Here is a 24,183-nt window from a genome sequence, read left to right on the forward strand (position 1 = left end):
TAATCCCAGCTACTCTGGAGGCTGAGTCAAGAGAATCGCTTGAGCCTGGGAGGCGGAGGGTATAGTGAGCTGAGATTGTGCCACTGCACTCCAGCCTGGGTGATAGGGGGAGACTCAGTCTCAGAAAAAGAAAAAAGAAAAAAAAAAAAAGGTTGTTATCTGACTAGAAGATGGAATTAGTATAGCTACTTGCATTTGCCAGATCATGGGAAACCCAAAAGTTACAGTAATGTCGGCCAGGCTGCTGAGAGCCCTACCCCATCATTAATGCATACTAGAATCAAGCCTTACCCAGGCAACCTGCTACTTCTGGGTTCCACAGCAACACCATGTCTTACTCCCTGCTGGAGTAAGTGGGCACACTGGTTTTCCTCCAAAGTTCTTTCTTTTCCCCAAGACAAATGTTCATCTTCGATTTCATTTTCCTCTTTCTCTTTCTTGCCCATCTATTTCCCACTCCCTTTTGATCACTCACTCAAACTGCCCGTTACCCTCATCCTGGTCCCCTTCCTCTCATTACCCCTCCTTGCTCCCATTGCCCTGACAGGCTTTCCCCCAGCCCTTCCTCCTCCTAGCCCAGAGACTCTTCTTTGCACTTATTCCTCTCCTCTCTCCCACCTCCTTGTCCTGAATGCCCATTTCAGCCTGAGACACTACTGCATGTTGGCCTCTTTCCCTCCTCTCAGCTGATGCTGGCCTTAGCCATTTCTATGCATCATTCAGATTCTCATAGTCAGACACCAGAAGTGCAAAGCTCTCAGCAGCACACAGCCTTCAGCATGTGGATGGGGGTTCCAGGGGTGTGGAGAGGGACCTGAGAAGGAACATCCTTGGCTTCCTTGGGGCTTGCCAAGGAAAGGCAACCTATAGGTCAGTACCCACGGGAACCCAAAGTTTTGCATGTCTCGCATCTCGGGATCTTGCACTGAACTGCCTTCCTTGGGTGTGCATTGCGTCTTTTTTTTTTTTTTTTTTTTTTGAGACGGAGTCTGGCTCTGTCACCCAGGCTGGAGTGCAGTGGCGCGATCTCGGCTCACTGCAAGCTCCGCCTCCCGGGTTCACGCCATTCTCCTGCCTCAGCCGCCCGAGTAGCTGGGACTACAGGCGCCCGCCACCTCGCCCGGCTAGTTTTTTGTATTTTTTAGTAGAGACGGGGTTTCACCATGTTAGCCAGGATGGTCTCGATCTCCTGACCTCGTGATCCGCCCGTCTCGGCCTCCCAAAGTGCTGGGATTACAGGCTTAAGCCACCGCGCCCGGCAGTGCATTGCGTCTTTGCATCTTCTCTTGATCTGTCTTGTGTAGGTCCTTCCTTCAGGCCCTATGCTTAAGACACTTACTGGAAGGCAGTCTGACAAGGCAAGGACCCAGCAGGCAAGATTCAGTATCCATCTGTGGGAGTATCCTTCTTGCCCATGCTCTCTTTTTATAAAAAATAACTGGTTTTATTTTATTTATTTATTTATTTTTAAGAGGGAGTCTTGCTGTGTCTCCCAGGTTACAGTGCAGTGGCAGGATCTCGACTCACAACAACCTCTGCCTCCTGGGTTCAAGTGATTTTCCTGCCTGAGCCTCCTGAGTAGCTGGGATTATAGACATGCGCCACCACAACTGGCTAAGATTTGTAGTTTTAGGGAAGACGGGGTTTCACCATGTTGGCCAGGCTAGTCTCAAACTCCTGACTTCAGGTGATCCACCTGCCTCGGCCTCCCAAAGTGCTAGGATTACAGGTATGAGCCACCGCACCCAGCCTAAAGGGGCTATTTTTTTAGAGGTATAAATTCTCAGATACTGAGAGAAAAAGAAGAGATCATAAAATTTTGGGAACTGAGAAATAGATGAGCAGGTGGCTACTTTCTTAGTAGTCCCATGTAAACAGAATCCTAACAGTATAGGATGAGCAAAGAACCATCATGATTAAATGATAGATCCCTCAAGAGACCTGGGAATTGGTGGTTCAAGGTATTTCTGGAAATGGGAGTGGAAGAAAAATGAGATTGTTTGAAAGCTTTTGAGAAGAAGGTAGAATTCAAGGTCCTAGCCCTAACTCTCTACTGCTTCTTTCAACAAACAGACAACTGATGATCTCCTGTCTGAAGAAGATAAAATACAGGGCCCTGCAGGCATAGTTGAGAGCAGGGATGCCATAAACCAACTAGAAGCTTAAGTACACATATGCACATTAAATGCCTGGTCAGTCAACCCCACTCCTCAGTCTACTTCTCCCACTGCTCCCCAAATGCTAGAACCAAGGCATTTATTCTCTACACAGGAAATTGGAGAAGTTTTCCCTAGGAGATCTGACCAGTCCAAGAAGAAAGACCTAAAGGTCTATATATCTGGAGTTACCCAACAAACAGCCCAACTAGAGCACCCTATAATGAAGCTCCAAGTTGACAAGCTCCAGTCACTGGTCAGAACTTCCAATTAGCTTTTAGTCTTCTATTGTTAAACTACCCCATCCCACTTTGAATAGGGTTGACCTGTATAACCAACAAAATTTCACAATTGACTACAAGTGTATACTGGTCGTTAAGCAAAGCAAAGGATCAGAAGTCAAATAACTCTGGATCTCACAAGATCCAAAATTGGGAAAAAATTTCGCCCTGGAATTGTATAGTCAGCTGAACTATGAATCCAGTGCTAATGTAGAGTTAGACCTATTCAGACATGCAAGGTATCAAAAATTTACCTTCTCGAGAAGGTAAATTTACATTCTCGAGAAGGTAAATTTGCACCCTTTCTCAAGAAGCTACTAGAATTTGTTAGGGCTGGACTAAGGTAAAGTGATTTAGGTGTTTGCCTTGGGTGCACAATTTAACGATCATAAAAAAATCCTTGGTAATCAATATAAAGAACATTTTAATGAATACTTAAAAAATTGGAAGTAATGCAAAAAATCCATGGTAAACAAAGTATCAAAATATTAAAAACAGGATATATCAGGCAGGGATTAAGGTGAGTTGAATGAGGCTAGGTCATCCAAGTGCAGGGTTGAATTCTGTCTTTATTAAATATTTGGACATTTTACTGATTACACAGCTCAGCCCTATTAAAGTGGGATGGCATGACATAGGGGCATGAATACAAGGAGGTGGGAGACTCATTGGTGGCCCTCTTGGAGTGCCTGGTTGTCACATAACAAAAGTTACAATATGATTAAATTTGGAGGAAAGAGGATAGTAAAATGTGTGGTGGCCTGGTGGTAGGAATGAGAGTTAAACCTTCGTCTTCCATGGTGTGTAATCAATAGATACTAATACCAAATAGAAACAAATGAGAAGTAATATTCACATGTTTTACAAATACATGGAGATAAATTTTTAAAAAATGGATAAAAGGTTGGAAAGTGATTCCTTCTAGGAGAGAGGAATTGGGGTAGAGCAAGGCATAAGGCAAGGGGCTGGGACTACTATTTGTCTTTTTTTTTTTTTTTTTTTGAGACAGAGTCTTGCTCTGTCGCCCAGGCTGGGGTGCAGTGGCTGGATCTCAGCTCACTGCAAGCTCCGCCTCCCGGGTTTAGACCATTCTCCTGCCTCAGCCTCCCGAGTAGCTGGGACTACAGGCGCCCGCCACCTCGCCCGGCTAGTTTTTTGTATTTTTTAGTAGAGATGGGGTTTCACCGTGTTAGCCAGGATGGTCTCGATCTCCTGACCTCATGATCCGCCCGTCTCGGCCTCCCAAAGTGCTGGGATTACAGGCTTGAGCCACCGCGCCCGGCTACTATTTGTCTTAATACTGTAGAACTAGTAGACTTTTTAAACTATGTGCATCTATGACTAATAAAATAAGTAAATCAGTGTTTGAAATTTCAGAAAATTAGTCTGAAGTATTCATCATGGGAAAGGCAGAAGTTTATTGAACTTCATTGCATGGATGTTACACTTCAGTATCATTTTTACTTTGAATTACATATGGGTGTAGGTGCCAGAATTGTCTCAGTGCTTGAGTCTCTACCAATCTTCCTAAGGTTATACATTTTCCAGGAGAGACAGATAGTCCATCTCCCATAACCCTCACAACTACATAGCAAGCCATGAAATGTCTACAGGCCAGAGATGTCAGACAGATGAGGGAAACTGAGGCTAAGAAAGGAAAAATAACCAGTCAGAGCTAGTCTTTCCACAGTTAGCAAGTGGCATTGGAGTAGACTGGGTCCTAGAGCCTTCTGCCAATGAGACAGACCAGTGTTCATACCTTGACACTGGTGTTAGCTCCCTACACTGTAGCTGCATATTGGTTTCCTCTGGCCAGATCCCCACATTTGCTGTCTAGTTTTGATGTGACATGTATTACCTTCCCAAGTTGGTGGGTGCAGCTGCTTCCTGACATATGTGAGAGTTCACCACCTCTCCAACTGTAGTAGCTAAAAATTCCATGCTTAAAGTTTCCTGAGTCAACCACCCCATTGCTTTTGTTCTTGCGTTTTCTGGGTTGAATTGAACCGCAGGTCCACATATCTGGGCAACCTGGGGGCTGGCCTTCAAATGCCCCAAAGCACAACCCCATTATTTCAGGGAGGACTGATACTGCTAAATTTGTAAGGACCAAGGACTTATCTCTGGTTTTAGGCAATAAAGAGATTTTCTCCCCCTTCCCACAAGCTGGATTCCACCTGGAGGGATCTGCCCCTCTTCAGATGGCGCCCTTCCACCTACTCCTACTTGCCCACATTCAGTGTTATAGCTCTGTCTCTTGAACTATACTTGGGATCACATATCCTAGCAGGGAATGTCTCAGGTTTCTGCCTCTCCCACATTACTCAAAGCCTGCTTATTTCAACCTGGAAAATTGGATAGCCTTATCACTCAAACCAGCCTTATCATTCAAATGTACATTTTTCAAGAGCCCTCCATGTCTTATCTCTCACTGCTTATATGCCCAATTAGGGTTCTGGTGCCCAAAACTGATTAAGACAAGGTACTACGTCAATGGGCCTAATTGGTTAACTATTTCCTGCCCTGAAGATGTGGCTATATGGCTGGGTTAGCATTTTGTTTCCAAACGATTGGGCCCTATTGAGATGGAAGTGCTAATCTTTGTGCATGTTGCTAGTGATGAAACAAGAGTCTGGCTGACCAAGTGCTTCTTAGGGTTGAGAGGCAGTGAATGAGGCTCAGAGAGCAGGAAGCAGTCAAAGGATGGCTAGCATCTGTAGTACGGGTTACAGTCTCTAGGAGGTCCCAGCTCTAGGCAGTGTGTCTCAGCAACAAAGTTTAGACCCCCAAATGGTACCTGGTTTCTCCCTACCCCTTCTACTTTCTTGCCTTCCCTCCCACCTGCTCTCTCCTATAGATAGCTTGAAGGAACGAAGTTTTTCCATAAAGTGTCTCTTGTTCCCTACTAGTCAAACATATAATAACTAACCATTATTAGCTATTAGTGTGTGGTCATTCAAGACTCTTGTTGGAGGTGTCTGTGAGAGGTGCCATCTTCTGGCCTAAGGTTCATCCTGTGTATGTTTACTGTGACACTTCCCTTTCTTTGGTTTGTCCCCATATCACCCAGAGTTTCTGAATCTTAGCAAGAAACCTGCTTTCTTAGAAGGTTGTGAGTGAGATTTCCAGTATGGCTACTCCCCGTCTTGTTAATCCATAAACAAGATGAGGACTTCCCTGCCAGGACGGTACACCTGGGGTTTGCTGAGGGATTGAAGGTTGCAGAGTTATAGACTTAAACCTCTTTTCTTCTACATTGGGCTGAGGGAAGAGTCTTGAGCAAAACCAGTTCATTTCTTTCCAGCCCTGAATGATCACTCTAGGCAGAGTCAGAATATATAGTGAAAAGAGCACGGCCTTTGGGATTAGGCAGACCTGGGTTCAAATTCTGACTCCACCACTTAAAAATTTTTTAATTTTTAATTTTTGTGGGTACATAGTAGGTGTATATATTTTGATACAGGGATGCAATGTGTAATAATCACTTAAGAATAAATGGGGTATCTATCACCTCAAGCATTTATCTTTTTTGTTACAAATGATTGAATACTCTAAGTTATTTTCAAATGTATAATTAAATTATTTTTGACTGTAGTCACCCTGTTGTGCTCCAAATACTGTGTCTTATTCATTCTAAATTTTTTTGGTACTTATTAACCATTCTCACTTCCCCTCTGCTCCCCCATTACCCTTTGCTGCCTCTGGTAACCATCCTTCTACTCTCTATCTCAATGAGTTCAATTGTTTTAAATTTTAGCTCCCACAAATAAGTGAGACCATGCGAAGTTTGTCTTTCTGTGCCTGGTTTATTTCACTCAACATAATGACCATCCATCAGTGTTGTTGTAAATGACATGATCACATGATCTCATTCCTTTTTATGGCTGAATAGTAGTACTCTATTGTGTATATGTACTACATTTTCTTTATCCATTCATCTGTTGATGGACACTTAGGTTGCTTCCAAATCTTAGCTGTGAATAGTGCTGCAATAAACATGGGAGTGCAGATATCTCTGATTTCATGTCTTTTTTTTTTTTTTTTTTTTTTTTTTTTTTTTTGAGACTAAGTCTTGCTCCTTCGCCCAGGCTGGAGTGCAGTGGCGTGATCTCGGCTCACTGCAACCTCCGCCTCCCGGGTTGAAGCGATTCTCCTGTCTCAGCCTCCTGAGTAGCTGGGATTACAGGCACACGCCACCATGCCCGGTTAATTTTTGTATTTTTAGTAGAGATGGGTTTTCACCTTGTTGGTCAGGGTGGTCTCGAACTCCTGACCTCAGGTGATCCATCTGCCTTGGCCTCCCAAAGTGCTGGGATTACAGGCATGAGCCACCGAGCTTGGCCCCTCTGATTTCATTTCTTTTGGGTACATACCTAGGAGTGAGATTGTTGAATCCTGTGGTAGCTCTATTTCAGTCTTTTGAGGAATCTCCAAAATGTTATCCACAGTGACTTACTAATTTACATTCCCACCAACAGTGTATGAGGGTTCCCTTTTCTCGACATTGTCGCCAGCATTTGTTATTGCCTATCTTTTGGATAAAAACCATTTTAACTGGTGTGAAATGATATCTCATTGTAGTTTTGATTTGCATTTCTCTGATGATCAGTGATATTGAGCACCTTTTTTGTGCCTGTTTGCCATCTGTCCCATTTTGAGAAATGTCTATTCAAATCTTTTACCCATTTTTTGATCAGATTATTAGATTTTTTCCTATAAAGTTGTTTGAGCTCTTTATATATTCTGGTTATTAATCCCTTGTCCCCTGCCTTGGGTTGGTTCCAAGTCTTTGCTATTGTGAATAGTGCCGCAATAAACATACGTGTGCATGTGTCTTTATAGCAGCATGACTTATAATCCTTTGGGTATATACCCAGTAATGGGATAGCTGGGTCAAATGGTATTTCTAGTTCTAGATCCTTGAGGAATCGGCACACTGTTTTCCACAATGGTTGAACTAGTTTACAGTCCCACCAACAGTGTAAAAGTGTTCCTATTTCTCCACATCCTCTCCAGTACCTGTTGTTTCCTGATTTTTTTAATGATTGCCATTCTAACTGGTGTGAGATAGTATCCCATTGTGGTTTTGATTTGCATTTCTCTGATGGTGGGTGATGATGAGCATTTTTTCATGTGTCTGTTGGAAGTTTTCTTTTATGATGTATCTTTGTCTGGTTTTGGTATTGGGGTAATACTTGCCTCATAGAATGAGTTTGGAAGTATTCTCTCCTCTATTTTTTGGAATAGTTTGAGTAGAATTGGTATTCATTCTTTAAATGTGTAGTAGAATTAAGCAGTGAAGCTATTGGGTCTCGTGCTTTTCTTTTCTGGGAGACTTTTTATTATGGCTTCAATGTAATTACTCGTTTTTAGTCTATTCAGGTTTTGGATTTATTTTATTTTATTTTATTTTTCTTGAGACAGAGTTTTGCTCTTGTTGCCCAGGCTGGAGTGCAATGGCACGATCTTGGCTCACTGCAACCTCCGCTTCACGGGTTCAAGCGATTCTCCTGCCTCAGCCTCACGAGTAGCTAGGATTACAGGCATGCACCACCACGCCTGGCTAATTTTTGTATTTTTAGTAGAGATGGGGTTTCTCCATGTTGATTAGGCTGGTCTTGAACTCCCTACCTCAGGTGATCTGCCTGCCTCGGCCTCCCAAAGTGCTGGGATTACAGGCGTGAGCCTCTGTGCCCGGCCAGGTTTTGGATTTCTTTCTGGGTCAATCTTGGTAGATTTTATGTGTCTAGGAATTTATTTCATCTAGATTTTCCAATTTATTGGCATATAGTTGTTCACAGTCGTCAGTAATGATTCTTTGAATTTCTGCAGTATCAGTCATAATGTTCCTTTTTCATGTCTGCTTTTATATATTTGGGTCTTCTCTCTTTTTTCTTATTCTAGTTAAAAGTTTATCAAAAGTTCAAAAAGTTCAAAAGGCCAACCTTTTGTTTCATTGATCTTTTGATGTTTTTCTTCATTTCAAATTCACTTAGTTCTGGTCTGATATTTATTATTTCTTTTCTTCTGCTAATTTTGGGTTTGATTTGTTCTTGCTTTTCTAGTTCTTTAAAATTATCATTAGGCTGTCTATTTGAAGTTTTTCTTCTTTTTTGACTAGGTAAGCTATAAACTTCTCTGTTAGTACTGCTTTTGCTGTATGCCATAGGTTTTGGTATGTTGTATTTTCATTATCATCATCATTTGTTTCAAGGAAGTTTTCATTTTTTTCTTAATTTCTTCATTGATCAACTGTCATTCAGTAACATATTATTTAATTTCCATGTGTTTGTATAGTTTCCAAAATTTTTCTTGTTTTTGATTTCTAGTTTTATTCCACTGTACAACACTTTCTTTTTTTTTTCCTACCATTTATTTGCCTACACATATCACTTTCTAATATCATCTCATAACAAGCTCTGAGCCTCCCCTTGTACCCAGAGTTCTGTCCCATTCAATTATGGGTGGCTACCTGTCTACAGAAGGCCTTGTTTCCTGGTGCTTTTGCTTCCTCCCACTCCTGATGCAACTAACTCTTTTTATGCTATGTGCCTGATACAATGATAAGCACTTTGTATGCATGATTTTACTTAATTTTCAAAATGGCAGTGTAAGGTTAATATAATATTACCGTTTTACACCTGAGCCTAAAACTCATTTAGATAATGTGCAAAAAATCACACAACTTTTAAAAGACACACCTAGGACTGGAAAGACTTGAAAGAGGGCAACACACTATAATGGCAAGAGAAAAAGCTTGGAAGTCAGATACCGAAGCTCAATTCTTGGCTGTATTCTGGCTGTAGGACCTCGTATAACTCCCTTAAGCTTTCTTAGCTTCACTTTATTTGTCTTTTGAATGAGGAGAAATGTTCTGTGGAAGTATTCAGAGAATGAAATGAATCAGTGTATATAAAGTGCCTATCACATAGAATTAGATCTTACCACTACCCTCCTCTATCACCCAACCAGGCTCAGTCATCTTCCTACTACACGATGCTGCTCCCAGGCTGATAGGAGAAATTAGGTAGGAACACACATGACTATGGCAAAAGAGAGAAAGCAGTAAGTACAATATGAGCATACAAACTTTGCCAGAATGACAAAGTAGGACTTCATTGGGACAGTGATATTAAATCTAGACCTGATATGTTTTATCAGATTCCTAGAAATGGAAAATAGATGGAAGGAGCTTAAGAGTCCATATCTAACAGCTGAATAGGGCATGGAGTGGGGTGATGGAGGTACAAGTATTCTGTAGACCCAGCCCTCCCCTACCCAGCTCCCGGCTGACATTTCGTGGTCATCTGGAGCCCAGGCTCCAGCTAGAGGGGGCAACAGCCCCAGGCAGTCTTTAGAAGGGATGGTGGAGTGCTAGGGAGCCTATGGGCCAGCCTACTCCCACCTCACAGAGAAGGTGGCATGAGAGAGAAAGGCCCAATATCTGCCTGCGGCTCCACAGACCAGCTGGGATTCTATTTTTAACCATCCCTGTCATAGCTGACAGCTTGGAACGCCTTCTCCCTCCTTTTCTTCCTTCTTCTTGCCTCTTGCAGCCCAGAATCCTGTAGAAATGAGGGATGGGAGCAACCTCAGCACTGATAAACAGAAGAACCACTCTCCTTTCTCACTGTCCTCTACTCCATGCAGCCTTCTCCAGGGTAGTTAGTGGGTGTATTTTAGGGCATATTGGCTGTGAAGTGAATGAGGCCTAAAACTGAGGGCTTATCACTTGCACAGGCCCCTTTCAAGGCCCTGGTCAGGGTCTCAGTAATCTTGTATCTGTAACTTTGTGTTCTTTTTCTTTCTTAAAAACAAAGCATCCAATTTTATAAACTTTAGGTCCCACAAAACTTGTTTCTGCTCCTCATGGGTGGGTCTTTTTCCCATCTCCAGCCCAGTGTCTACTTCAACACCATTATTTTATCTTGCTCTAACTTACTGTATGACCTTGGGCAGCTTACCTTCCTGCTCTGGGCCTCAGTTTCCCCTATCGGTTACAAGATGAAGCATCAAAAGACCCCTCCTCCAATATACTATGCCTCTGATTATCCATGTATGTCTCCTTAGTGAGGTCCTCAGTTCCTGTTCTTCCTCATTTGTCATTGTGTGTGGAGAGGTGATATTGCTGGTTTTTGCCTGTCTCGGGCTAGATCATTCTTGTAGTAAAAGGGAGACTAGGTTCTCAGACTCCTATTCAGTTCTTTTTTGTTGTAGCTGCTAAGAGTGCTTCCATTTGGCAGAATCTTGGCCAGATTTTGACACTGGAGAAAAGAGTACAGTAAAAAATCCCTACTCTTTAATTAACTTCTGTATACTTGTCATGGTCTGATCTCTGGTGTTTCACACACACACTGAATAAACTTAGTCTTACTATACAGTGCTTCTTCTTTTATCTTTTCATCAAAATTTAACAAGTATCCATTAATATAGTATCTTAACAGTGGCACCACTTTGGGATAATGTGATCAGGAATCATGATACGTCATGGATATGCCATTTTCCATCCCCATTCACAGTTACTGCAACACTGGAATGTAGGTAGAGGTTGAAAATCCAGAAAGAATATGCACTGTCACATTGAGCCTCAGAGGCTGGGCTTTCTGGCAAGGGGTTGTGCACAGTGGTGTGCAACAGTGGGAGAGAACTGACAGAAGGATACTGCAAAATCCTTGCCTCCTCACCTGCCCCAAAAGAATCCAGAAAGGAAGTTCAGGAGGAAGCCAAATAATTTATTATCTCTTGAACAGTTTGGGTAAGGAAGGAGAGGGCAGGGCCACGGTCCTTAACTGGAAAGGAATGAAGAACGTTTTCAGTGCAGAATGGTCTGTTGGTCAGAGGTATGAGATTAGGCCTGATGGTATTTTCAGTACTGATTGGGAAAGGGCATTGTGATCTCAAACTAGGAGCATCCCAGAGTCAGTCCTGTGCCAGGCTCCATAGTCTCTAAAACAATCAGTGCCATTAATCTGTGTGTGAGAGGCAGGTCAGCATTTGTCGGAGTTCCCACTGTGTAAAAATAGTTCACTGCTAGGGACGCTGTGTCTGTCAGTGTCATGTTTCTATGGGCCAGGCTCAGTCCTGTATCAGAGGCATGCCTCCTTTCCTGTGTACTGCTCCATTCTTGTTCCTTTTGTGTCACATAACCTACCTTTTCCTGTGCTTTGGGGTTAGTCCATGCTTTGGGTGCCGGTCTCCTGCGTCAGTTGTGGTTTGTGTTTTGTGTGTCTGGAAGGGTCAGTACTTGTCATTTGCCCTGCCTCAGCCCCCACGGCCCCTCTACTCCTCATCCAGGGCCCAGTGTGCTGATGGTAGTGTAGCTAAGCCTGGACAGCGAAGCAATGGATGGAGTGGGAGGGTCCTCATCGGGAAGAGGCCTGGGGCGAGCTCGTGGAGGCCGGGGGCAGCAGCGAGCGCACGTTTCCAGGCAGGCCTGGCGAAAGCGACGGTGCATGAAGCAGTAGACCAGGGGGTTGACACAGGCCGAGGCATAGCTCAGCAAGTGAATGAAGGAGATAGGAGCACCTGAGAGTGCTCTGTGTGCACCCAGGCCATCAAAGGCGCGCCACGTGTTGGCACTATAAACTGGCAACCAACACAGAAAAAAAAGCACAACGATCACCAGCAACATTCGCACCACGCGCTTCTTAGCCAGCAGCTTGGCCTGGGTGGGCCGGGAGCCGGGCCCAGGAGCCGTCAGCGCCGACAGCTCCAGTGCAGGCCGGGAACGCGGAAGTTGCACATAGCAGCCATCACTGTCTTCGCCAACCGCGCCAGTCTCAGACCGGCAACGCCCGTTCTGGTGAATAGCACCTGAGCACAGAGGGTGGGCGGTCAGAGAAAAAGGCAAGAGTCCTCCCAGTTTCCAGCCCAGTCCCCACCTGACCTCCGCTCCCAGCCGTAACCCCATTTCCAGCTTTTTTCTCACCTCCATTTTAGCCCCACCCACTCCAGCAGGCCCTGTCGCCCTCCAAAGCTCCGCCTCTTCCAGATTTTGCTCACCTGGTCCAGCCCCACCTGGCAGCCTGCCTTGGCTTCGGACCCTGCTTTGGCTCCCGCTGTCACTGTCACCGTCAAAGCGAAGCCCTAAGTAGAGCTCGCGAGAGATAAGCCCATAGGCCACGGCCATAACCACACCCGGGATGAAGAACAAGAGCAGGAGCAGCAGTACGGACCTGAAGGCAAGACAGACAGATCACTCGGGTTTCTGTCCAGCTATAATCACAGATGGAGAAAAAGCCAAGGACTGGTGTTTCTAGGGCTGTGGCCAGGTACCTGAAATAGGAGTAGGATTTGGGGGTGCCACTGGGAAGGGAGAGAGAACTGCAGAAGAGACCCAAACTGGAACTCCAGGGTGGTGGATGCGGAATAGGAATTGGCGTGGTAATTCTCCGGGCAGCTGGAGGAAGATTCTGGGCAATGGTCGTAATCATCTAATAGGGGTGACAAAGGAATTCCTAGGATAATTTGTGGGTAAGCTCACCAGGTCTGGCGGACCCGTGCACTGGGCCAGCGATGCACGCACTGTAGCACACGAGGGCCCACTGGTTGCACGACGGTGTACACGGGGTAGGGCACCATGAGTAGTCCGGACAGCAGCCACGTGGCTACGATCACGCGAGCCGCGTGGGAGCGCGTCTGCCATACTCGTGCCTGCAGTGGTCGGCAGATGGCGCTGTACCGCTCCAGTGCTATGGCCACGAGGCTTAGCGTGGACACGCTCACAGACACCCCTAAGCAAGGGAAGAGACAGGAGGGAGTCACCTAGGAAACTTGCGCTGCACAACCATCAGTGGGACTTCCTCACACCCCTCCCTGCCAACTGGGGAGGACCCCTACATCCACAAGAGCTTTAGGAGGGGAGAATGGCAAATGGGGGTGCATGGTTGTCTCACCCACCCATGAAGTAGGAAACCGCCTTGCAGATAACTGTGCCAAAGATGAATGTGCCCATGAGATTGGGCAGGAGGGTGAAGGGCATGCAAGCCACAGCCAGCAGGAGGTCGCTGACTGCCAGTGAGAGTAGGAAGGCATTGGTGACGGTCCTCAGGCGGCGGCTCAGTCCCAGGACCACGATGATGAGCACGTTTCCTCCAACGCTCATCAGGAAGATCACTGCGTAAAGAGTGATTCTAATGGCCAGCTCCAATTCTGGGTAAGAAAAGGGAGAGGTGGCAGTAGGTGGTCAGCCCTCATTCAGCCAAACCCCCCTCCTTCCCTCTTATCCCCAACCCTCATTACCCAGCCAGATGCCTACATTCCCCACCCAGGAACTGCTCAGTAAATGGTGAACTTGAATCCTTTAGCCTTCTAACCCCTTGAGGTTTGGTTAAATTGGCCCAACTCTGCCCTTCCTTAAGAAAGCCTGCCTCTTCTCAACGTTCGTTCCAAATCTTTCTCTTTGCAGCCAAACTTCTTAAGAGGATATTTGTGTCTTCTCATTTGCTCTTCAATCTATTACAATACAATATTCTGTACCCTATCGCTGCATACTTCTTCCCAAGTACACTAATCTTTAACTGCTAAATTCAAAGGTCCTTTCTTAGCCTATTCTATTTGACCTCTCTAGAGTATTTTACACTGTTGATAACCCACTGCCTTTTAAATCACATCAGATCATGTCTTTATTCTCTAAAGGCAAAAGCAAAAAAAATCCTTCGCTTATTCTCTACTGTCTGCAACCCCTCAGAATGTCATCAAGATCTTCCCAGAAGGGATCTCTTTCTCCCCTACCCCCTCCCTGCACTGCAGCCATTTAAGCAAGCCACTGGATGACACAGTTTCTTGAATGCATCATTTGCACTTGTGACTCTCTTCCTGCTCAAGCTAGTTTCTCAGACCGGAATACTCTTTCACCAACCCTCCTCACAATTTCCACCCCTCATGACAAGCTTATTTTCTGTATCTGGTGAATTCCTATTCATCCCTTGTTGGTCAAGACTCAAAGTGACTGCTACTTCTTCTGTAAGGCCCCTCTGGATACCTCATTTGGTATTACTCTCTCCTTTCTCTGACCCATGCCTGTTTCTTACACAACTGTTAAAGCCTGTTTTACTTCTGCCTTGTATTTTAATTCTCTCCAAACATTCATTCTCACTCTATAAACATTTACAGAGGACTCTCTTTGTGCTAGGCACTGGGGACAAAGAGATGAACACGACAAGCTCCCTGCCATTTGAGAACTCACAGTGGGGAAGTAAATTCAGATACATAAACAGATGTGATAAGGAATGAGGCTGAAGGATATAAAATATGCTGTCAGAGCTTATAGGAGGGACACCTGTGTGAGGCAGAGGAGCTGGGAGGCTGACCCCATTCTTTTGTGCCATTGTCTACTAAAAGATGGATTAATCTTTGGACCACTATGTCACAACCAAACAGATTTAGATAAAATCAAATTGGATTGAAAAGGACTGAATCACATGCCTATGACCTCAGCATGAGAGGGATTAGAGCTGGAAGGTAGAGAGGGCAGGGGACAGAGCCTCCTAGATTGCAGAGAAGAAAGGGCTCAAAGCTGCAGTCCTCTCTTCCAGAGCCCTATACTTTGACCCTCATTTTAGCTCCCAAATTGAAAACTATAGCCATGCACTGAATAAAGATGTTTTGGTAAATGACAAATTTCGTATACGATGGTGGTCTCATAAGATTATAATGAATAGCTGAGTGCAGTGGCTCATATTTGTAATCCCAGCACTTTGGGAGGCCAAGGCGGGAGGATCACTTGAGGCCAGGAGCTTGAGATCAGCCTGAGCAACATAGCAAAACCCCATCTCTACAAAACATAAAAAATTAGCTGGGTGTGGTGACACATGCCTATAGTCATAGCTACTCAGGAGTTTGAGGCAGAAAGATTGCTTGAATCCAGGAGTTCGAGGCTGCAGTGAGCTGTAATAGTGCCACTGCACTCCAGCCTGCACAACAAAGTGAGACTCTGTCTCAGATAAAACCCAAAACAACAATAACAAAAGATTATGATGGAGCTGAAAAATTTCTGTCACCTAGCTATGTTATTGTAACATTGCAGCATAATGCATTATGTATGTGCTTGTGGGGATACTGGTATAAACAAACCTACTGTGCTGTCAGTCATGTAAAAGTCTAGCACATACAATGATGTACATGATACTTGATAGTGATAATAAATGACTGTGTGCCTGGTTGATGTATTTACTACATTATACTTTCAATCATTATTTTAGAGTATACTCTTACTTATTTTTTTAAAAAGTTAACTATCAAACAGCCTCAGGCAGGTCCTTTAAGATGTATTCCAGAATAAAGCACTGTTACTATAGGAGATGACAGCTCCATGTGTGGTGTTGCCCTGATGACCTTCCAGTGGGACAAGATGTGGAGGTGGAAGATGGCAATATTTATCCTGTCCCTGTGTAGGCCAATGTGTGTGTTTGTGTCTTGGTTTTAACAGAAAGGTTTTTTTTTTTGTTTTGTTTTGTTTTTGTTTTTTTTTTTTTTTTTAAGTTAAAAACAGAAAAAAGCTTAAAGGATAAGAGTATAAAAAAAGAAAATATTTTTGTATAGCCATACAATGTGTTTTTTGTTTTACACTGTGTTATTACAAAAGAGTCATAAAGTTTATAAAGTACAAAGTTACTGTGTGCTAAGGTTAATTTATTATTAAATAAGGAAATTTTGAAAAATAAATTTAGTGCAGCCTAAGCATCCAGTGTTTATAAAGTCTACAGAAGTGTACTGTAATGTCCTAGGCCTTTACATTCACTCGCCCCCACTCACTGACTTACCCAGAGCAACGTCTACTCCTGCAAGTTCCATTTATGGTACGTGCCCTATAGGGGTATGATGGTTTATCTTTTATACTGTATTTTCACTGTACCTTTTCTATGTTTAGATACACAAATACATAATATTGTGTTACTCTTCCCTACAATATTCAGCACAGTAATATACTGTATAGGTTTGTAGCCTGGGAGCAATAGGCTATACCATATAGCCTAGGTATGTAGTAGGTTATACCATCTAGGTTTGTGTGAGTACTCTCTGTGATATTTACACAATGAAATCACCTAATGATGCATTTCTCAGAAGGTATCCCCATCATTAGTTAATGCATGACTGTATTTTCTCATAACAAAAACCAATTTATTTTTATTTTATTTTTTTTTTTTTGAGACGGAGTCTCGCTCTGTCACCCAGGCTGGAGTGCAGTGGCCGGATCTCAGCTCACTGCAAGCTCCGCCTCCCGGGTTTACGCCATTCTCCGGCCTCAGCTTCCCGAGTAGCTGGGACTACAGGCGCCCGCCACCTCGCCTGGCTAGTTTTTGTATTTCTTAATAGAGACGGGGTTTCACCGTGTTAGCCAGGATGGTCTCGATCTCCTGACCTCGTGATCTGCCCGTCTTGGCCTCCCAAAGTGCTGGGATTACAGGCTTGAGCCACCGCGCCCGGCCAAAAAACCAATTTATTTAGAAATTGTAGGCATCAAATAAATGCTATTTATAAAATCTTCCAAACTGAGCTCCACAGTAACATTCTTTGCTCAAGACCACACACCTGATAAGGGGCTGAATCAGAATAGAAGTCAAGTCCCTGATCCCTAAAGTGCTTTGCCTCCTACTGTTTGTTCCTGCAGTGCTCTGTCATGCATCATACTGCCTCCTTGTTTTTTTGTTTGTTTGTTTGTTTTTGTTTTTGAGACAGAGTTTTGCTCTTGTTGCCCAGGCTGGAGTGCAATGGCATGATCTCGGCTCACCGCAACCTCTGCCTCCTGGGTTCAAGCGATTCTCCCGCCTCAGCCTCCTGAGTAGCTGGAATTACAGGCATGTACCACCACGCCCGGCTAATTTTGTATTTTTAGTAGAGATGAGTTTCTCCATGTTGGTAGGGCTGGTCTCAAACTCCCGACCTCAGGTGATCGCCTGCCTTGGCCTCCCAAAGTGCTGGGATTACAGGTTTAAGCCACCGCACCCAACCCATACTGCCTCCTTCTTAATCAAATCTCAGTCTAAATGCCTCTTTTTCCCTCTCTCTCTACTCAACCATGTCATTTCTCACTGCATTAGTATGTATGTAATTCTCTGTCTTCCCCACTAGACTAGGAGCTTCTTGAGGACAGGGGCAAGGTCCATCTCACTCTCCAGTATATCCCTAGCACTTGTCATCCCTAGCACAAAGGAGGCAGTCAACACAATGACTTGTTAATGAATCTTGGATGATTCTGTCTTTCAAGACAGACGTGCACCTGCTTTCCCCCTCCTCATCCATCTCTCATCTCTGCAGAGGTGCTCCAGCATGCCCTCTCTTCTTCTTCTTTGACTCTGTCTTTTTGGAGACACATGTTGGAAGGTCCTTGTGGGGGTCAGTGAGAGGTTATGATTTCAGATGCATAGCTTTTGTTTTTTATATGCAAACCATCTATATTTCCTTTAGAAGCTGGGCCTCTCTCTGTAAGGCAGGATTATGGAAGGCTTATAGGTGACAAAATTTGACGGTAATAAGTGTGTATGGTGGAGAATAAAACACTTTTAGGAGGGAGGCCTCTGTCAGGGAGGTCCTTGGACTCAGAAAAGAGCTGTGGTTTATCTTGGACTCACTGTTTCTCCTCCAAATCTACTGTCCTCCCACCCCCAGCCTCCACCTCTTTAATCTTTCTAGGTCCATTATCTTGCTTACATCTGCCTGTGGATGTCTTTCTTCAACTAATTATTGATGCAATTGCCACACCTCAAATTGGTACAGTACTGTGAAGTATAAGAAGCAATTTCTCATTCATTCATCCAGCTGATATGTCCCATGTGTGTGCCCTTGAGCTTGGCTAATTGTGATGGACCATAAAGATGTAGCTAAATCTCACCCTTATAAAGTTCGCAATATGCTTGGGGACTCCTGAAATGTAGAAGACAAAGTCCCGGTAAAAATGACCAGCAACTGTGTAGTGTTTTGCTGTTTTACCGGACATTCCTAGCTATTATCTTATTTCCAGCCACCACTGTCTCCACAGGTCTTTGCTGTTGAACAGTTGGGAAATGTGAAAAATTCTAATTTAAAGCAATTTTAGAGCCAGGAGTTTGGGGAGACAGAGCGAGGGATAAATAGGTGAAGCACAGGGGATTTTTAGGGCAGTGAAACTATTCTGTATGATACTGTAATGGTGGATACATGCCATTATACATTTGTCAAAACCATACAACACAAAAAAGTGAACCCTAATGTAAACTCTAGAATTTAGTGAATAATGTATTGATATTGGCTTATAAATTGTGACAAATGTACCACACTAATGTAAGCTGTTAATAATGGGGTAAATTCTGTGTATATGTGTGTTTGTGTGTGTATGGGCACTCTGTACTTTTTGTAAACTTAAAACTGCTCTAAAAATAATCTATTAGTTTAAAAAGTCATGCACAAAATAAATCAGAAATTAGACTTGCATGCGTGTGTGTGTGTGTGTGTGTGTGTGTATTGATGTGTGTTTGCATGGTGGAATATGAGTGATGACAGTGGCTTCAGTGACTAGAAAACAGGCATGGGCAGAAGGATGGGAGATAGCACCTACTGGAGTACATCCACAAGTGCCTTGATAGTCTACCCATGAGCATCATCTCATCATCTTCCTGGGGATGAGAGGAAAACTGGCATCAGACCAGGGGACTCAGAAGACTGGGACAGTTCAGTTCTTCTCCTGGTGTTTAGAAGATCGGTATTTGTTCTGTCTAGATAATGGCAGAGAAGTATGAGCACAAAAATCCAGACAATGTGACATAAAATGAAAACCAAGCCTTTCTAAGGAAAAACTCCACAGAACACTGAAGCTGCTGATGCCTCAAATTCTGCATTCTACTGGCATGTTTGATCTGTTCACCTATGCACACAGGCATCAAAGTAATACCCTTGTCTTTATGATAAGCAGGGATCACATGCAACTGACTGTGGGTAGTGGCTGGGTGAATGGGAGAATCCACATAGTGGGTACTGAGGGGGCAGAAGTAATATACAAGGGTGTGTAGGTAATATCAGAGTGAGTGTTGGGCATACTTTAGTCTTTGAAATAGTATATGGGTAGGTGAAAGTCACGAAATAACTGGAGAATGGTAACAGCTACATGCTTATAGGTAATATCCGATTGAATATGACTTACATTTAAGTTTAGATAATATCCGAGTAAGTGTAGTAACATTTGAAAGAGCAAAGGTTAATATTCAACTCTCTGTAGATAACATTTTGTAGGTAACATCTTCAGGAAGCATAGATTACATTCAGAGGTCTACTTGTGAATAGTGGAATATCCAGATAATGATAGAAATTGCTGACTGAGCAGAAGTAATATCCAAGTATGTATGGGTAGTATTTGAGTATGGATAGATGTTAGCATGTTAAACTAAATTAAGATGTTAATCTGGGCCAGACATGGTGGCTCATATCTGTAATCCCAGCACTTTGGAAGGCTGAGGTTGGCAGATCTGTTAAGTCAAGCATTTAGAGACCAGCCTGGGTAACATGGAAAAACCCTATCTCTACAAAAAATACAAAAAATTAGCCACTTGTGGTGGCACATGCCTGTAGTTCCAGCTACTCAGGGGGTTGAGGTGGGAGGATCACCTGAGCCTGTGGAGGTCAAGGCTGCAGTGAGCCGTGATCATGCTACTGCACCGCAGCCTGGGCAACAGAGGGAGACTGTCTCAAAAAAAAAAAAAAAAAAAAAAAAAGATGTTAATCTGAATAAGTGAAATAACTGAGCACCTGAGTGAATGTAAGTAATATTTAAGCCTTTGTGGGTATTATCTGTAATATTATCTGTGAGAGTAATATTTGTAATTTTATGGGTAGTATCTGGGGAAAGCTTACTTAAGTGAGCATAGATAATATCTGATTGTGTGTGGATAATAATAAAATGAAAGTGAGTAGTGTTTGATGGATGGGTAACACCAAAATGACTTCGGACAATATTAAAGTGAGTGTGGTAACATTTGTCTTTCTGTGGGTACTATCTGAGTGAACATGGGTAATACTCAAGTCTGCATGGATTATATAAGAAGAATAAAGTGGTAACATCCAAATTTCTATTGGTAACATTGGAGTGAACCTGGGTAACACATGCATCTGTGGGGATAATATCTGAGTGAGTGTGGCTGACAGGGTCTCTGTGTGTAACATCTGACTGGCTGGGTAATATCCGAATGTGTGAGAAGCATTTAGATAAGTGAGGCAAATTTTTGCACCTGTGCTCTGAATTGCTTCACATCCCGCTTTCACAGGGACTCTTCTCTATTGACTATCCCCTTTCTTATCTGCACCTTCAATCTTCCTCTCTTGGCCCAATCAACATCAAACACTTTTAAAAGCTCTTGTTTTAAAATGTGTGCGCACACACACAACAAACCTACACATATACCCGCCCCCCTACCCCAACCCAGCTGCCTCAATCTCATGCTATTTTTGGCAATATCCTGCTTTTCTCTCTCTCTCTCTCTCTCTTTCTCTCTCTCTACCAAACATTTGAAAGTTTTGGCTATATACCCTGGTTCACTTCTCATAACTCCCTCTCCCACCAGCCCAATCTTCAACTTACTATAGTCAAGCCTCAATACCTACAACTCCTAAATATTTTCTTGTTACTGAATCTGAAAGATGCTGTTCTGACTGTCCTGTTTTTTATTTATCTAACTTACATCAATAGCATTTGACATCGCTTACCCCAACCTGCTTGAAACTCTCTTTTTCTTGCTTTCTGGAAGGGCATAGCTCCTGCCTTTCTGACGGTTTCATCTGAATCTCCTTCATAAATTCTCCTTTCTCTGCCTGGGTTTTAAATAATGGTCTTATGCAGAGTCTTGACCCAGGACTTATTTTCTTCTCGTTCTATACAAAATATTATGATTTTAACTATTCTCATGGCTTCTACCTCCTGTAGGCAAATACCTTCAAGTCTGTATTTCCACCTCAGACCTCTCCTGTAAGTTCCAGACCCCTGGATTCAATAGCTTACTAGGTAACCTCACCTGGATGATCCCACTAACATTTAGACTCAATGGGTTCCAAACTGAATTCATAATTCCTTCTTCCAAACCTATTTCTGCTGTTTTGTTATCTTGCTCATTGTATACAATTGCTATAGCACCAATATCCATTCAATTGTCCAAGTTAGAAATCTGAATGTCATCCCTTGACCTCTTCCATCCTCTCTGCTTCTAATCTGTTGATTCCATTTCCAGAAAAGGCTCTCAAATCTATACACCTCTCTCTGTCCCCCTTGCCATTACCGTAGTCTCAGCTAGCATCATCTTTCACCTAAACCAGTGTAATATAGTAACCTTCTAAAGTACCCCCCTGCCTTCCATCTCATGTCTTCCAATCCATTCTCCACATTATAGAACTAATCCTGGTAGTGCTACTGAATCTTTTAGTAGTTCCTATTGCCCTCAGGATAAAGTCCACATTCCATGGTCAGGTCTAGTAGGCTCTCTGCAAACTCTCTAGGCTGGTCTCCAGCCTGTTCATTATTCCCTTCTTAAGATATATGTTGTAGCCACTCAAAACTATGTCACAGTGGATAAAAGTGCCATGAATTCAAACTTGGAGCTTTTTATACATCTTTTATTTGGGATGCTTTCTGCCTCTTCTGCCTGTTTACTTGACTGACTCTCATATATATATATATACACACACACACACATACACACACACACACACACACACACACACACACACACACACACTTTTTTTTTTTTCCAACAGGAAGCTTAGAGCCAATCTCCCTAATTTTTTTCACTCTGTATCTCATTTCCTTAAGAGGCCAACCTTAATTCTCACGGAGGCTAGGCTGGGCTAGAGGTGCTCCACTTGTGTTCCCACTATCTTTTCCCTATCAAGGCTCTTCCACTTTGTGCTTCTATCCCCTGCTTGTCTGTCTCACCCATTAAGCTTTGAGCTCTGTGAAGTAGGAATTGTGTCAGTTTTGTTCAACTTACATTCCCACTGCCTAGCACAATCTCTGGTTCAATAAATATTGGCTGAATGACAAATCCAAGTGTGAGTGTGTAACAAATGGGCTGAGAAAGCATAGATTATTTCATGGGGTAAATACTTGGATTACAATTTATTCCAACTTTCCCTTCTCAAGTTTAGAAAAATTTATTTCCTTCACTAGAATCCCACTCCTTCCTTTTCTGCCCACTCAACTTCAAGACCCAGCTCCAAGATTCTAGCCTCTGTGAAGTTCTTTTGGTGCTCACAGTTTAAACCTTTTCATGGGATTTCCACTGTGTCTGTGATTTTTCCATTTGCTTTTTTCTCTCTGCACTTGGCTATGGGTCATGAGGGACCAGACTGGGTCTAGTTTGCCTTGTACCCCCAGCACCTAGTCTAGGGCTGAAGAGGGAGCTTGGAAGATAGCTGGAGACATTACTTGCAGACAAAGAGAGAGGGCACAGAGCCTTGAAAGCTCCAACTAGGGAGGCAGAGGGGTTTGAGGAGTGAAATGGAGACAGGCAGTTTTAAGGGGCATCTCCTAGTGTCCAGCCTAAATCAGATTTGAGGATCTTTTTTTGGGATGCCTGGGGGCTGAGGTGTCAGATGTGATCACATCTTCGGTTTCCCATTCAAGCTTTCCAGAGTGCTCCCTCCCTCAACCAGCCCCCTTCTTTTCCCAATCCTGCCTTCCTTTCTTCCTTCCCTTCTCTGTTGTGGCTTTGTGAACTGGATGTAAGAGGGAAAAGGAGATCTGCAGGGTTGGCAAGAGGAGCTCCTCGCCTTCTAACTGGTGTCTAGGAGGGGCTGCGTGTTGGGGAAGGGGCTGTGCTTTGGGGCAAGCAGCGGCTCTGGGTGTAATCAGGGGACCAGGATGTGAAGGAGTTCCGACCAGGTGGTGTGAAGCTGTGAACCTGTGAGCTGTGGGGGTGAAGGTGTGAGAGGAGCTGTTTGGGGGCTGAGGGGCACGGTGTGGGCGTTTGAGGAGATAGTGTGGAGCTCGTGGGGGGACTCTATTAGTGTTCTGGGGTACAGTGAGAAAGAGCTTGTGGAGGGGGATGAGGGGGGCACCCACCTCGTGTCCCGGCTCCGCGAATGCGAGGGGGCTCGCAGCTGAGGTTGCCCACACTGCTGCTGTTGAGGAGAGGCGCCGCCGGGCGGCACAGGGAAGCCCCCGGCCCGGGTCCGGTTCCCTGCACGCTCCGATTCAGCTTTAGCAGCTCCATGGCCCCGGCGGAGCCCGCCGCCTTACTCTGCTCGGCCTGGCGGGCTCCCACCGCGGCTCCACCTGCTCACGCTGCGATGGGCTCAGGCTCCCACCGCCCTCCTTCCCCGCCTCCCTGCCCCGCCTGGTCTCCGCCCCCAGCCCAGGCGCCTGCCCTTCCACTCTCCCGCGGCTCACCCCGCCTCGGTTCCCGTCCCTCCGCCAGCCTCTGTCCCACCAGGTGACTGTGCACCCCCTCCCGGGCTCGGGAGTTCTGCCCCTCCCTGTGCGACTGTCCTCCAGGCTCGCCCCCTCCCTAGATCTGTCCTGTCTCCTCTTAGAGATTTCTCTCCTGCCCACCTCTCTTTATCACCCGCCCCCACCCTCGATTCCCCGGAATGACAGAGAGAGAGAGAGAGAGAGAAAAAAAAAAAAGAGAGAGAGAGAGAGAGAGAGAAGACAAGAGTATTGGCAGCGTAGCGGGAGGTTTTGGGGAAGGGAGGGTAGGAGGCGTTGGGTAGAGACGGCTGCCACGGATCCAACATCTTTCTCTGGTGTATCAGGGAACGTGGAGGTGGCGTTGGAGACCGGGTCTGCG

The 24,183-nt window shown here is 44.4% G+C and overlaps 1 protein-coding gene across 1 annotated transcript; it reads right to left on the minus strand.

Moving 5' to 3' along the window:
* Positions 1-11,575: 11,575 nt before the first annotated feature.
* On the minus strand, positions 11,576-23,924 carry CCKBR (cholecystokinin B receptor). The gene is made up of 5 exons (XM_050756234.1): positions 23,457-23,924; positions 13,337-13,588; positions 12,921-13,170; positions 12,440-12,612; positions 11,576-12,250 (listed from the first exon to the last, which is right to left on the minus strand). The coding sequence occupies exons 1-5, from the start codon at positions 23,605-23,607 to the stop codon at positions 11,724-11,726; spliced, it is 1,353 nt and encodes a 450-aa protein (XP_050612191.1). The 5' UTR covers positions 23,608-23,924; the 3' UTR covers positions 11,576-11,723.
* Between the last annotated feature and the right edge of the window lie 259 nt (positions 23,925-24,183).

The sequence above is a fragment of the Macaca thibetana genome, chromosome 14 (assembly GCF_024542745.1).
Source record: "Macaca thibetana thibetana isolate TM-01 chromosome 14, ASM2454274v1, whole genome shotgun sequence".
NCBI lineage: Eukaryota > Metazoa > Chordata > Mammalia > Primates > Cercopithecidae > Macaca > Macaca thibetana.

What these genes read in the sequence shown, in the direction of transcription:
- CCKBR (XM_050756234.1), bottom strand. Translation starts at nt 23,607, where the DNA reads ATGGAGCTGCTAAAGCTGAATCGGAGCGTGCAGGGAACCGGACCCGGG. An exon ending in TCGCGGAGCCGGGACACGAG is followed by an intron (nt 13,589 to 23,456) that starts GTGGGTGCCCCC and finishes TTTCTTACCCAG; the next exon opens with AATTGGAGCTGGCCATTAGA. An exon ending in GCACGGGTCCGCCAGACCTG is followed by an intron (nt 12,613 to 12,920) that starts GTGAGCTTACCC and finishes TCTTGCCTTCAG; the next exon opens with GTCCGTACTGCTGCTCCTGC.